At 34.0% G+C, this 14,798-nt stretch overlaps 1 protein-coding gene across 1 annotated transcript; it reads left to right on the forward strand.

Annotated features, from left to right (window-relative positions):
* Nucleotides 1-10,850: 10,850 nt before the first annotated feature.
* LOC134269358 (uncharacterized) lies at nt 10,851-12,833 on the forward strand. The gene is made up of 2 exons (XM_062751555.1): nt 10,851-10,974; nt 11,072-12,833. Exon 2 carries the CDS (start codon nt 11,092-11,094, stop codon nt 12,736-12,738), a length of 1,647 nt encoding a protein of 548 aa, XP_062607539.1. The 5' UTR covers nt 10,851-10,974; nt 11,072-11,091; the 3' UTR covers nt 12,739-12,833.
* Nucleotides 12,834-14,798: the final 1,965 nt, after the last annotated feature.

The following is a 14,798-nucleotide window of genomic DNA, read 5'->3' on the forward strand; positions in this document are numbered from 1 at the left end:
TCAGACGGGGGTGTTGAGAAAGTCTACATACCTGAGCAGCCTTGGTATGGAAAATAGTTTAAATAAAATAAAGAAGCAGAAGAAAACAGAAAAGGATACTTATCACTAGGCGTCGTCTTATCAGTAAGTGTATTCAGTTTAATGCACTTAGACATGTGCGGATCCAGGACTTTTTTAGAGTTTGGGAGGAACATATATCAACATAACTTTTTAAAAATTTTTACTATAAAAATATCTGTTAAGTCGTAATCATTTAATTGTCTAGATTGGAGTACTGAAAAAGCTTCATTTAAGCAATGAATTATCATTTTTTGAAAGATGCAGTCTCATAACCGCAATGATGTGTGCAAACAAATTGAGTAACGCGCGATATTTCGGTATTTTTGTCATTATATTGTATAGCGAATATGCAAAAGCTTAGTAATAATTCTTCTGTATAATTTAATTCAATTTATTTCCTTTTTCCCACCATTAGTTAACAAAAGAATTTAATGTAACTTTTAAGGAATATTTTCATCATTGTAATTTTTTGTCAGTTCTTAACATTTGTAACCTTGACCTTGGAGAGGACTTACATAGGCCATGCCTGATGTCCAATCCAATTATGTAATCTTACTTTACATAATAAAATATTGATTAAAAAAAAACTTTAATGGCGTAGTCCCTGTATTCATACGCCAGACAGACTTCGGTAATTTGGTCTTGTGTGTTATGTGTATTTATCACTTGTTATTTTATCATGTTTTTTATGAGGGTCAAACAAAGTAAATGTAAATATTTAGGTATAAGATGTTTTTCTCTACCATAACCCCCTTTACCCTCCTTTAAACAGATGTAGTACTCCTGTTAGTCGTTAGTTCAGCTCCCAGTTTAAAGCTTGCTGGACCGCTCGGCCAATAAGACAAGTCAAAAACTTGTATTTGAGGTCGACGGAATTCTCTCTGTGTTGCCGTACACTACACGGTCATTGAAAAAAGAAGTGAGATACAGCTATTTCGACATTAATTATATTAATGACTCGTTATGGATAAATATTGAAGTGAAATTAATATATATTATTCATATTTGCATACCTTACAAGAAAAAAAATTAATGGCAAACTAACTTTTATATTGTCAACTTCACTTTTTTATGTAACAAAACGCTATTGAATGGATTTAAAAACAATGACCAGATACATAGCACCATCCAGTACTAAAACATTAGACAGTGAATATAATTTACTTTGTCTCAACATGTCGTGAGATATTGTCTAAATACATGCCATATATCTCTTGATATCTCAACGTACAAAAAAAGTTATGCACAGCTAGAGGTACTGTGAGCAATGAGCTCACTAAATGATGCCCCCGCCTCCTATATGGTTATAACTGATGACAAAGTCCATGTTTTGTTGTGGCCGGGAAACCCAAAATATGCATCGGATCAAAAAGTAAAATAGGAGGTGCAGAATGGCTATATGTAATAAAGATTCTTTGAAAGTTTCATTAAATTTCACTCAGTGGTATAAGAGGAGTTGCGGATAAGAGATGGGTACCCTAAAGCGTAACAGACGGACGGACGGACTTACAGACAGACGGTCGGACATACCGATTACAGTATATCCTCCCACTTTTCAAGCGGGGTTATAAAAATGATGCTAACATGTCAGGGGGGGGGGGGGTAAGGTTTTTGTGTCAATTTGAAAGTTTAATATTTTTAGAACTGTGAAATGGATATGGTTTGTGTCGGACATGAAGACTTTCCAGATATATTCAAAGTATTGAACTTCAAATATTGACTGTAGCACCTTTTGTTTAATCAACTTGTGGTTATAACTGATGTTGAAAAACTGATATATATAATACCATGTCAGGATTGCAATAAAAGATTGTATTGGTTCCTCAAAACATCAATTTTAAAACTCTGTAAGACAGTTAAATCAGAAAGAATTTTCAAATTGTAAAACTATGACTGATTTATCATTTTAAACTTACACAATGTTTTATAAAACCAATCAGCATTAATGAGAGTCACACAGAATCATGTTTAATAATATTTGATGTTCATCAAATTTTAGAATACATGTAAACTGTACATTGTTTGAACATTTTACTATCAAATTAAGAGAATAGTTTTCATCTCTTTTAACTAAAGTTTTCTGATACTAATTAACCTAATTTCTTTCATATATGCCAGAAAAGAAACCCGATCAAGGGTTAGATCTAATCATTCATATCCCCAATACTATTTTAAAGCATTAAAAACTATATTTTCTTTTGATTATGTATTTTATCTTTTTAAAAAAATTCAATTTCATTATAACCCGCATTTGGAGTTCATGTATCCCATTGATTTCATACAAAAGAGCATGGTCTACGTGTGATTAATTTCTAAAACAAGGCAAAATATTGACAAATAAGTTGATGCTTCTAGAGTATATTTAAGGCAGCAATTCAAAAATTATATGGTTGATACAATGATATTGCTAGCAAATACAACCCATCGTCAAGTGTTATGCTTACTTTTTACAGAAAAATTGTAGGCCATTATTTTTACACTGAATTGTCTACGCAGTTTTCCTTTTGCCCGATAATGACAAGGTGCAAACGGCGGATGGGACCTACGGGCAGGATATGCTAACTTCTCAATTTATTTAACCTCAAAAGTCTTGGTTTGCTCTGTTCCCAATTAGTTTTGTTCCTATGGACTTCTACACTTGATAATATTCCTTATATGTTCATATTCCATACAAAGCACTAAAAAACAATGATACGTACAACAGACAATGTCAAGTAAAGATTTGAAGGAAAAGCGAATGAACTATATTTTCTGAGGAAATGTAAGTCATTCTTTGAGGTTATTTTTATCTCCAGGTGAGATTTTTTTCCCTTTCTTTTGGAAATTTGCTCATTTAATTTCACTTGTACAACACGTATAAAAAAAACGCTTTCTGAGAATTATTCACTTTTCAGTTAAACTGAAATCTCAAGAGAACTTTTCTGACCACTGTTTATCTGTAGTGTAATGTTAGCATTGCTTAATGCACGTTTTCTTGTTTCTTAAACCTAAGGGCCAATTAAATCTTAAAGTTTAAAATGTTAGGAAACTCAACTTTCTGCGAATGAAAGCCTCCGCTTTTATCATATTCCGAGATATAGAAAATAGGACCTGGTCCTTTAAAGATCTCCCATGAGGCCCCAGCCAAAGGTAAGCGAAACTAAATGTAAAAACTTACCTTTAAGGTGAATTAATGTGAAAACTTACCTTTAAGGTAAATTAGATTAATATTTGTACAATCATGGCCTCTACAACTAGAAATAAGCTGAAAACAGAGGTCTTAAAATATAATATATGAATGGTAAATCGAAAAAGACAGTATTGTTTTTTTTTTTTTAATTTATCTTCTAAATAAAAACTCTGGGGAAAAAGCAGAATTTACTAGTTTTACAAATTACCAAATTATCCTACGTTTTATACTGTTGTCAAACAAAACAAAGTGTCCTTTCATTTATAGTATTCAAGCTCAAAGCCTCCAAAAACATCAGAGGTGGGATCAGGTGCCATGGAGGAGTGAGCATCCCCTGTAGACCGGTTACACCCGCCGTGCGATCCTTGTCATGATCGGGGAATAAAGGAAAAAGCCGTCGACAATTCAGTGTGTAAATAATGGCCTAACAATTAGTATGAAAAACGTCAGTCAGTAACTGGCTTTAGGTTTGATTGTATACGTTTCATACGTCATTGTATTGACTATAAAACGTACCAAATTATGATTTTAAACGAAACTCCTGATATTCTTGTTTCATCATATTGTCAATAACTAACCTCTGTTTAGAAATTGTTCATAAGTATTTTGCATGCTCTTGTTTATCGAATCAACTGAGAGATATAAACTCCATATGCAGGTGAAAAGAATATATTGCTGCATAAGTAAGGTAACTCGACGGACGATTTAATAAGTAAAAGTTTTATCATAAAGCTAGATTACCAATTACATTTTTTCTTGTAAATATATCCAATATGAAACTGATGTGTCAGACTCTGTGGTATCTTTTATTTCAAGCTCACCGGGATACTGTATACTAGTATTGTGTCGACATAACAATTGAAATAACTAGAGCCGAGCTCGTTGCAAAGCAACGAGTAGGTCTTCCGTTGGAGCTGTGGACAGAAAGTACAGACCTTGGGTCAAGGTCACTGCACTTTCTTATGTCAACAACCTGTCTTCCCATCATGAGCCTCCGGTAAATTTTAATTACAAGGTTATGCTTAAACATTTTTTTTCTTTGTCAGTGACCTTGATTTGCCAGAAAGACATTTGATCAGGGCTATGACAAAACCTCCAATCATTAGTAATCTATTTTCAAGTAAGAGCCTCCAATGATTTTCATTTACTAATTCATAGTGTTGTAATGAAAATATTTCTTCTGTAGTGACCTTGATCTTAACAGAATAACCTTGGCTCTGTGTCAAGACAAACAACTTTTAGTGATTTGAAGTTCATAACCCTGACAGGAATTTTACAACTTTTCTGTCATTGGCCGATGAAGATGTTTGAAATTTGCATTATCTCGTTCCATTTTGTCACAGGTCTTAAATTTTCGAATCTGGACATATGCGGGTTTATTACTACTTGAATGTACATTGTATAACCTGCTACTGATATTTAATCACGGAACAAAATTACAATGTTAGCACACTATACTAATCATTTATACGGGTTTTGGATAAAAAAATTAAGTTGATTGCTTTAAAATCATTATTTCTTGAACTTAACTATAAAACCTGTAATATAAATTAATAGACAGTGTGCAGCACAGAAGTCACTTATGAAGTTTACACGTGCTGGTGTTACTTATCGATGTTTAGTCCATTTCATTGAGTATAATTTTATGCTTACGATTCCAAAGATTTTCTTAAAAAGTTTAAATTTGGTATAGCCATGGTTAATATCTGTGATGAAAAAAAATGTGTCTCGGAAAACTTGTGTTGAAAACGGATTTATTTGCGTATATATATTTATATATTATTTGACTCTTAAAAGTTTTTTTTAATAAAATCCGGGCGTTTATTGTTTCCGTTCAAATTGTTTGTGTTTATATTCAAACGAATAAAAGATACTCGTACATTTTTTTCTATAACTCTTTCTCTTGGAAAGATCTTTATTAATAAAAGAAAAATGATACCATCAAATACCCTGAACGGGAAACAAAGAACACGTTCAAAACCTAATTCAAAAAAGAGATATGATACAGCGTGGTAAAATATTTCTTACGGCAAGATCATATCAAAGAGTTCTTCAATATCAAAATGAGAACGGAGCCTTGTTTATACGGTGAATACGGAAATAACTTTCTTTCCTGCCATACATAAGACACGAACAAAATAATATTTTTATGGGACAGAGATAGTATAAAAAGGAACAATTTTATCAAGAATGAATTTAATCATTCTGTGGTGGTTTATTTTTTGTGTATGACTGTAGGTCGCTGGATCACACGCCGATTGATTCCCGGTGACCGACTTTGCCCTGCCGCTATCGAGGGAGGCGCGTTATATAATTGTTAACAAACAAGGTGAATGTTAAATCCGCGCTGTGAATAGTATGTGTGCTTTTAAGTTATGTTTTATTTTCTCACTATATTGTTTGCTTTTATGTGATAAGAAAAAAATATCATCTTTTCTTCCCTTTTTAGTAGACTTGGTTTATACGATTTTTAAAAAAATGAAATAAAACGGAAAGTTGTCAGTGAATAAACATGATAATTTGTAAGAAAAAAAGCACAAACACTTTGATAACTTTATCCTGATGAATATTAGCATCCATTGTAGCCATGTTTATTATTTATAGTAAGCTTGCTTTGGTTACACGCATGAGGAGCTCTCGTTTATGTGCTGAGTGAAGAGAATTACCTGTGCATACATAGGTCATGCACCAGCTCATATAAAACAAGACTCTAACACTATAACAATTTCATAAGATCAGTAAGATGTTAAAGCACAACTTTATAATCGATAGTCATTTCGAAATATTTACCGTTTTTGAGTTATAAAGCAAAAACTTTCAAGGTCCCTTGATCCCTAATTATAGGGGCCAGCCCCTTTTAAATATTATTATATAAAAGCCCTTACAATTATGTACAACTTTTGTTCATTATGTCTTAACAAAATATTTTTAGTTTTCAAGATAAAAAGAAAAATATGTGTAAATTTTCGCTCTTTTAGGCGTTCTAATTTTTGACCCCTATATAGCGCCATTGTGAATACAGAAATCGAAAAACAAAAACCGATGTGCACAACTTCAATCCTTCTGTTATCCAAAATCGTTAAAAATTATGCTTCAGCTTTTGTGGTCTCTGAGCCTTTATCCGGAAAGGAAAGCCTATAAATTTTCGTTTAAAGGGAAATAACTCAAAACCAGAAGTGACTTTTTGAAATTTTAGTCAGCATTCTGGTAGAGTTTATAAACGTCTATAACCTCTAAAAATTTGAGAGAAATCCGTTGAGAAATGAGTGAGATATGAGGCCTCAAATTTGCGGTCTAGGAAGTAGAAGAAAACTAGAGCCGAGCTCGTTGCAAAGCAACGAGTAGGTCTTCCGTCGGAGCTGCGGACAAGGAGAAATGACCTTGGGTCAAGGTCATGCCACATTCTACTGTTAAAGCAATCTTTTAAGGGCAGATGTCATCTTATTTATGTTTTACTATTAAAAAAGATAGTAAAGGAATGTTTGCGTCACACCATGACACACGCTGGTGATAAGCAAAGCCATTTGTGTGCTACCGTATTGACGAATTCTTAAGCTATATTTTTTTCGATAGGCTTTGTCACAGCTAATACGTGTATACATGTGTAAATCTAGGTATGAAAGTGTTATCCTCTCTTTATCATATGTCATGGTCAATTTTAAGCAATGTTTAAAGCCGGTTAAACTTTAAGGTCAAAGTTCATTATATGCTAGTATTTGAAATGATTTTATCACAGGTCACATACATTTGATTTTTGTGTAATACGAAAACCCTATCTCTTCTCATTCAAAAGTTATGATCAAGATTAAAATTGTGAAAAGTAAGTCAAGCCTCAAGGTCACGTTGTCAAAATCAGCGTATATGTATTTTAAAAAAATGTTGTTACAGGTAATACACAGTGGTAAAATAAAAGCCCTAATCGGTCTCTTTTCTCTCAAAAGGTATAACTATGGTTAATGTTTTTGAAAAGTGGGTCAAACTTCAAGGTCAAAGGGTCAAAAATCATAATGAATTTTCAAAGGCGTTGACACAGGTATTACATGTACATGTTTATAAAATGAAAGTTTTCAATAGTTATGGTCAATTTAAAGTATTGGTATTTTTTAAGTAGGTCAAGATCCAAGATCAAGGTCACGGGGTTAAAAATCACAGTATATTTGAAAATTACATGTCACAAATAATGCACATGTGAAATATGAAAGTCCTATTTCAACTCATTCAATAATTATTATCAAGTTTAAAGTTCTCGTGACAGATGGACACTGTCAGACTGGTTGACAAATAAGGTTTATTGTGTCCTAATAAAAATAAATACACGTTATTTAAACATGATGAATTGAGAAATACGAGGAATAAAAAACTAGAAAATATTAGAAAAATATTGCACTGAAGCTATATTCAAATCCGTTTTTTTCAACCGCTTGAATCTAAAAATATTATTTACCGTGTGTCTCTAACACATTCCTTAAACTTTTCTACAGTTAAACATTCCTTACAACCGTTTTTAATTGTCCTTCTGAGCCTGAACTTCAGATAATATGGATGGCACTGTAGCTCTCTGGTGATCCATCTCAATTTTTTTAGAACAGCTAGCGAGCTACAGATCTGCAGCATGACAATTGTCATAAAGTTAACTTTACAAATTCATTTGATATGTAACAGAATTGAATTTTATGAAAAGAATTATTTCTAATGCTTATTTTTAACATATGCTAAAATTATTTACCTATCAAGTTAAGTTAAGACAGTAAAAAGGACATTGATACTCAGTATTTATCTAAGGAGTTAGTGTCAATCCTCAACCTCAAAGAGCGTTCGACTTGTATGATAATTGCGTATGTGTGATGAAACTGCCGTGAACTATCCCGGTCGTGAAAATTAGATGTACTGGACATTCCGTCTTCAAGAAAATATAGTTCTAATTTGGACTATTCCGAGTTACCTAAACGTTTGTATGTATGTCCATGTGTGAGCGTTTCAACCTGTCTTTGTTTTATGTGACTTGACTTGATTTATTTTTCAAAATACAAACTTTAACGTTTTATTGCTTGACTTTCGTTTTATAAATCACTTGTGTTACTGTCACCAATTATATTCTATAAACTTTATTTAATTGTCAGAAATGCAATGCAAAATTCAGGATATCAAATGCAGCGAAAACTGGTACCCCCCCCCCCCAAAAAAAAATAGTAGATATAGTACATGTACACACTTCGATGCTCGATTGTACACTCTAGAAATTAAAAAGTTTATGAATAAAAAAGTTTAGTTAGGCATACTCATCTTTGCCGACCTTTTCTTAAATTTATTTGACAACCTGCGAATTAACAATATCGTGTATGATTTTTTGGTTAATATTATAATAGGTTATGGAGTAATCATGGATTTCATCACCAGCCCTGGCCTGCCATTCTCGACTCTGAAGGAAAGCATTGTATCATTTCAGGGGGGCTACGTATCGCAGTGAGAGGAAATTTAATAATTTAATCTCTTTTAGTCCAATAAACACGAAAGAAAGGCTTGGAATATTTGTATGAAATTACAGGAAGAAATTTTGCATTTGTTAGAAGAATTTCTAATTATTCTTTTTTTTCTCGTATTCTTAAAGCTCATGTTTGGTGCTCTTCTGTGTAAAACAGCATGTAGTTTAGTTAATATTATGTACATGCACATAAAATCGTGTCATTGTGATATTCTAGCTTTTTATTTGAGGAAATCAAAGAAATTTATTAGCATATCATGCGGAAAAATACAATGATAAGTTATGTAGCAAATTATGCAAAACTCAAAGTTTCTTAATTTTATTTTCGATTTTCATGAGAATTGAAAACGTCACTTCCACTTACAATTTACTGTGTGCATTTGTCATGTTTAATTGTAATTGCTACTTTTAACAACATCGCAATTTTTTCTGAAATGAATTAAGCAACAATTAGAATAACTTGATATAGGCCCGTATACATATAACGATTGCAATTACTTCAAAGTTGAGAGGGAGACGACGGCGCCTAAAAAAATTTGTCTGGAAACGAACAGTACCAAATTTTCACTTAAAGGGAAATAACTCAAAAGCGGAAGGGGATTTTTGAAATGTATGAAAACATTTTAATTAAGTTTTGTAACGTCCAAAAACTCTGAAGATTTAAGCGAAATCCGTTCAGAAATGAGCGAGTTACGAGGTCTCAAAGTTGGCGTCTAGGAAAAAAAAAGAATAATAGGGAATAATCTTAACCATCAGAATCAGTAGAAGGTCTTCCGCCTGAGCGGAAGACCTTAAAAAAAGAATAATAATCTTTACCATCAGAATCAGTAGAAGGTCTTCCGTTGGAAACGGAAGACCTTAACCAGTGATAATTGACAATTCGTTCGAGTTGAAGCAACAGCAAGTGTTTTATCTTCTCACGTGTAAAATTTTGACAATTTCTGCTATATACGAATACAAACAATCATATGTCTGCTGATAACAGGGTGAATTTTCACCCCGTTATTGAGAATTCCAATAGATTGTTGAAAAACCTTGTCTCCAAAACCCGTATAGATATTGTCAATCAAAAATTCAAGCATCTTTTTATCAACTTCTCATTATTTGTGTGTACAATTAGAATGTTTTATGGCAACTAATTTGCAAATGATCAATATGGTAAGCAAATTTATGCATTCTATTTTTATTGACAAAGCAGCTGTCAATGATGTCAAAAAGCCTGGACTTTAATTTATCGTGGGGAATGTTTGTACATAAAGTTGAAAAATCGTAAGTTTGAGTTATTGAGTTTGATATAAAATGCAAATATATAAATAAAAAATACTGTCTAAAAATTGAAATACACGAAGCATTCCATGTACATTGCCACAGCACCCAACCACTATTACCAAACAGGAGGAAATTGAAATGCATATATCATAAACTTTATTTTTTTTAAAAAAAAATTAGTTTCAGTTGTAAATATCTCACCATTCAAAACCTTATCACGGAGAATACAGGTCAGAAATATATATTCCCAAGTGGTTGAGATTTAATTTTGATCAAAATCTGGGCAAAGGTGGGGTCCCAAATAAGATATTAAATAAGAAAAAAATTAGCATCTTTTATTTATTTAAACATCGGGTGATGAATACCATATTCTGGAGATTTCATTCGTTTAATTTATGGTCCTTCGGATGGGAAAAAAATAGGTGACCAAACTATTCGATATAGGAATTATAAATGAAAACCTTTAAAATCTGTTATTTAAAAAACTAGGGAATAAATAGGGAAATTCCCTTACCTGATGAACAGTATGGTTAAGGTTATTCATATGAAGATTAAACAATATACGTGCACAGTCTGTACATATATACTCATATTGCTAGTTTTTTTTTTAAGCGGCATTAAAGCTGAAACATGTTCATACGGCCCTAATCAGTGGCGGATCCAGAAATTTTGAAAAGGGGGGGGGGGAGCTCGACCAGTCTGAGGTCAGGGTAGGGACCACAGCCACACTGAAAAAAACTGATTTTTTAAATATTGTGTATTTTTTTGGACCCAAAAGTGGGGGGCTGGCCCCCTGGTCCCCCTCTTTATCCGCCAACTGGTGCTAATGTGCTGAAAATGATAACGAGTCTAAGTCTAAATTTAGAATTTCAAATACGCATTGGTGTGCATTAAAGTGCACTTAATATATGCATTAAATGCGAAAACCGAAAGTGAAGTATTAGAATTATGAAAACAGGATAAAGAGTGAAAATATTGTTTCAAAGATAAACAGGTCTGTACAGAATGCTGTTCGGTTTAATGAAAAAAGTAACTTTTTAAATGATATTCCATAAAGTATCGTTTTATGAATATAAATGATTTCCTTGTAGATATCGATTTAAACAACAAAATGGCGACGGGCGACATTGGGTTTGCTCAAATGTTGATACGATGCAAGTGCTGCCCCAACAAGGCAGAACTTTTCTGCAGGAGTTGTGACGTTAACATGTGTAGAAATTGTGTTGCTTCGCATACACTTTCTCTACCACAGGAACACGTCGTTATCAAATATTCAGCAAAATTTGATGTTTACCCAAAGCCATGTTGTCCCAAACACCTTGAACAAAAGTGCAATCTTCATTGCCAAGTTTGTGATATTCCTGTCTGCACTGAATGCATTGCATCTGGAGAGCATGTACGCCATGAGATGCAGAAAGTCAGCGAGAATCAGAAAGCAAAAGAAGGGGTTGTGGTCGAGGAAATAAAATTTCTGGAAGAGAAATTAGTTCCCGAATATCAAAGAATCATAGAGCTAATAAAGGAAGATATAGATGAGTTACCAACGAGGAGTTCCAATTTAAAATCAGAAATGTTAGAACAAGGAAAAGAACTGCACAACGCAGTTGAAAGGGTCATCAATAAAAGACTCTCTGAAATCGATGCTATGGAAAACAAAAATTTGGATGAACTACAGAAAACTCTGTCTGAATTTGAAAATCGCTTAGCTGCTATTCTGGAACTTATCAGGAAGAATAAAGAAATTCTGCAGTTTAGGCAAACTGACATTGCTAATTCCCAGTCACATTTGAACAAACTAAGCCAGTTGCCGCCAAGGAGGAAGTTTTCACCAGGACGATTTGAAGCAGAACCAGTCAATGACGAAAAAATATCTTCATTATTTGGTAAGCTGCATCCTTCGTCATTGAAAGCTGTAATTGAAGACAAAGCTGTGAGCAGAATAACAAGAGAGCTGTCGTTTCTACAGTGCTACCAGAGAGAGTTACTTGACTGTCCAGAAATCATTGCCACTACAGATATTAAGATCAAAGAACCCTGCTTAGTCAGTTGTCTTGGAAACAATGAAGCCTGGATAAGTGGTTGCCGTGGTAACATGACCCGGGTTGACAGTGAAGGGTCAGTTCTGGAGACGGTCATCACGAAGTCTGGTCGATATCCTCATGGTCTGGCGATCACCAGCGATGGCGATCTCCTATATACTGACTTTGCCAATAAGACCATTTGCCGCGTAAGGAACGGGAAAGTTGATGTCTTGATTCACACGGAGGGTCACCCGTCTGGGATCTGTGTCACTTCGTCCGGAGACATATTGGTCGCTTTGTATGAAACAGAAGTGAACATAGCACGGTACACTGGTACATCAAAAATACAAGACATTCCTTACGGTGAAACAAAACGAGCTTTGATAGAAAATAATGATATCTGGCTCCAAATCGCTGAGAATAGGAACGGAGACATCTGTGTGAGCGACTTGAACTCTAAAGCAGTTGTCATCCTCAGTCAAGAAGGAAAAGCCAAATCTAGATATGTCAAGGCCACTAACCCACATTGTATTACCACAGACAGTGTTGGTCATATATTGGTATCTGACAATCACCAGAACTGTGTCTACATCCTAGACAGCCATGGCGCAGGTCTATCGATCATAAATAACTGTCTACTGAATGTCCCTGTTGGAGTGAGTGTTGACAGTGACGACAGACTGTGGGTAGTGGAGAGAGACTCTGGAAAACTGAACATCATCAAGTACATGAAATAGAACAATCTTCAATCTCCACCCTTGACGTGCATAAAATTGACTAAAGGTGGATAAATCTATTAACAGCTAAAATCATACGATCATCTTGTGACTTAACAAAGAACACATACATAATTTGCAATATTCCCAGAACTTAAAAAGTTAACTTGTGATGAAAGGAATTAATGATAATGATTTAAATGATCGTTTTGAAGAAGACGAAGAAAAATCTTATATGGACAACCCACCAATTGCAATTAGCTGTTATGTTTCTGGGGGGAGGGGGGTAAGCATGGAATGTTTTTCAAGCTACCTTAGATTTATAGAGAAAGCTACAACATATAAAGTGCTAAACGGCAGTGGAATATGTGGAGATAATGAAGAGTACTCAAGCTCAAAAGTCAAGTATGAAAGTTTGTGCGTGTCTGTATATATATTGTAAGTAAACAGTTCAGAAAAATATGCTTGCAAATCTTTACCAGATGCATCAATTGTATACTCCAAACGGTCACAGCCGATCTCGGAGCAGCCATTGCATCTTTGTCAACCGACATGTCTTTCAATATCATTCTTATTTTATTATATTGATTGAACTGAATTTATTTTATTATTAGTTTTTTTTATTACTAGTATACCAATTGTTAAGTCATTGTAATATTTTAAATAAAGAAAATATTAATTATAGTGTTAAAAATGGAGGGATATTTTCCTTGAAATATAAGGGTCAATAGCATGAAATGTGTGTCATGGACCTATAGTTATTTTTAAGTGACTACAATTATAGGTTTATAATAACTTGTTTTCTACTTTCATCAGTGGAATTTACCAATCATCTGAGTATAATAAACGTCATTCTTGTAATTTCTGGGCGGATATTTGAAGAGGCCGTACATGCATATTTAAGCTTTAGAATCATACCATCTGTAGCTTAAGAGGACCAAAATTTTGAATCCCACGGTCTCTACTTCCCTGAGGCCTAAGGATAAACTATATCCTTTTTATATCTTTTTATATCCCCGCTCCGAAGGAGCGGGTTTATACTGTTTAATTTACCCTTATATGTCTGTCGGTCTGTCTGTCCGTAAAAAATATTTGGTCTCAGTTTTCTCAGCAACTACTCATCACATATATTTGAAATTTTAGTACATTTTTGCTGAGGCATGCCATATGGTGCGATTCATTTTTGTACGAATCTGCCTGATGTCAACTTCCTTTTTAGCTCACCTGAGCCGAAGGCCCAAGTGAGCTATTCTGATCAAAATTTGCCGGTTGTCTGTCGACGTCGTCGTTGTTGTCGTTGTAGATTTTACACATTTTCATCTTCTTCTCAAAAACCACTGGGCCAATTTAAACCAAGCTTACCAGAAAGTATTCTTGGGTGAAGAGGATTCAAGTTTGTTCAAATGAAGGGCCAAGCCCTCTTCCATGAGAAGAATATTATGAATTTATGAAAAATTAATGGTATCTTTTAAAAACCTTCTTTTTAAGAACCATTGGGCCAGGAATGATTAATCTCATAAAGAAAATTCCTCAGATAGTGTAAATTCAAGTTTGTTCAAATCAGAACTCCCCGGGGTAAGGTGGGGCCATAATGGCTTATCGTACCCTAGTTTAACGTAGGAATATATACAGGAAAAATCTTTCAAGAATCTTCTCCAGAACCATTGGGTCAGGAAAGATGAAACTTATGTAGAAGCATCCTAAGGTAGTGTAAATTAAAATTTGTTCAAATCCAGACCCCCGGGGTGAGGGTGTGGCCACTATGAGGGATCAGTTTTGCTTAAGATTAAATAAGAAAAATCTTCTCCAGAACAGAAAAGTTTTGTTTAGTCAAATTGACATATAAGCATATGCAAGTAGTGAAGATTGAAATGTATTCAAATAATATCCCAGGGGCGGGGGGTTGCGAGGGGACATGATGGGAGATTAAGTGATATGTTGGAAAATCTTCTTTTCAAGTACGGCAAAATTATACATGTATGCTTTATTGATATAAAGACAATCTCAAGTAATGAAAAAAATCCAAATCGCCTCTCCCCCAACAGGTAAACTTTTCAATACTGAGCTGATTTGTATTTAAT

The sequence above is a fragment of the Saccostrea cucullata genome, unplaced genomic scaffold (assembly GCF_032062105.1).
Source record: "Saccostrea cucullata isolate Sc308-1 unplaced genomic scaffold, CSIRO_AGI_Scuc_v1 ctg939, whole genome shotgun sequence".
Classification (NCBI taxonomy): domain Eukaryota; kingdom Metazoa; phylum Mollusca; class Bivalvia; order Ostreida; family Ostreidae; genus Saccostrea; species Saccostrea cuccullata.

What these genes read in the sequence shown, in the direction of transcription:
- LOC134269358 (XM_062751555.1), top strand. Translation starts at nt 11,092, where the DNA reads ATGGCGACGGGCGACATTGGGTTTGCTCAAATGTTGATACGATGCAAG.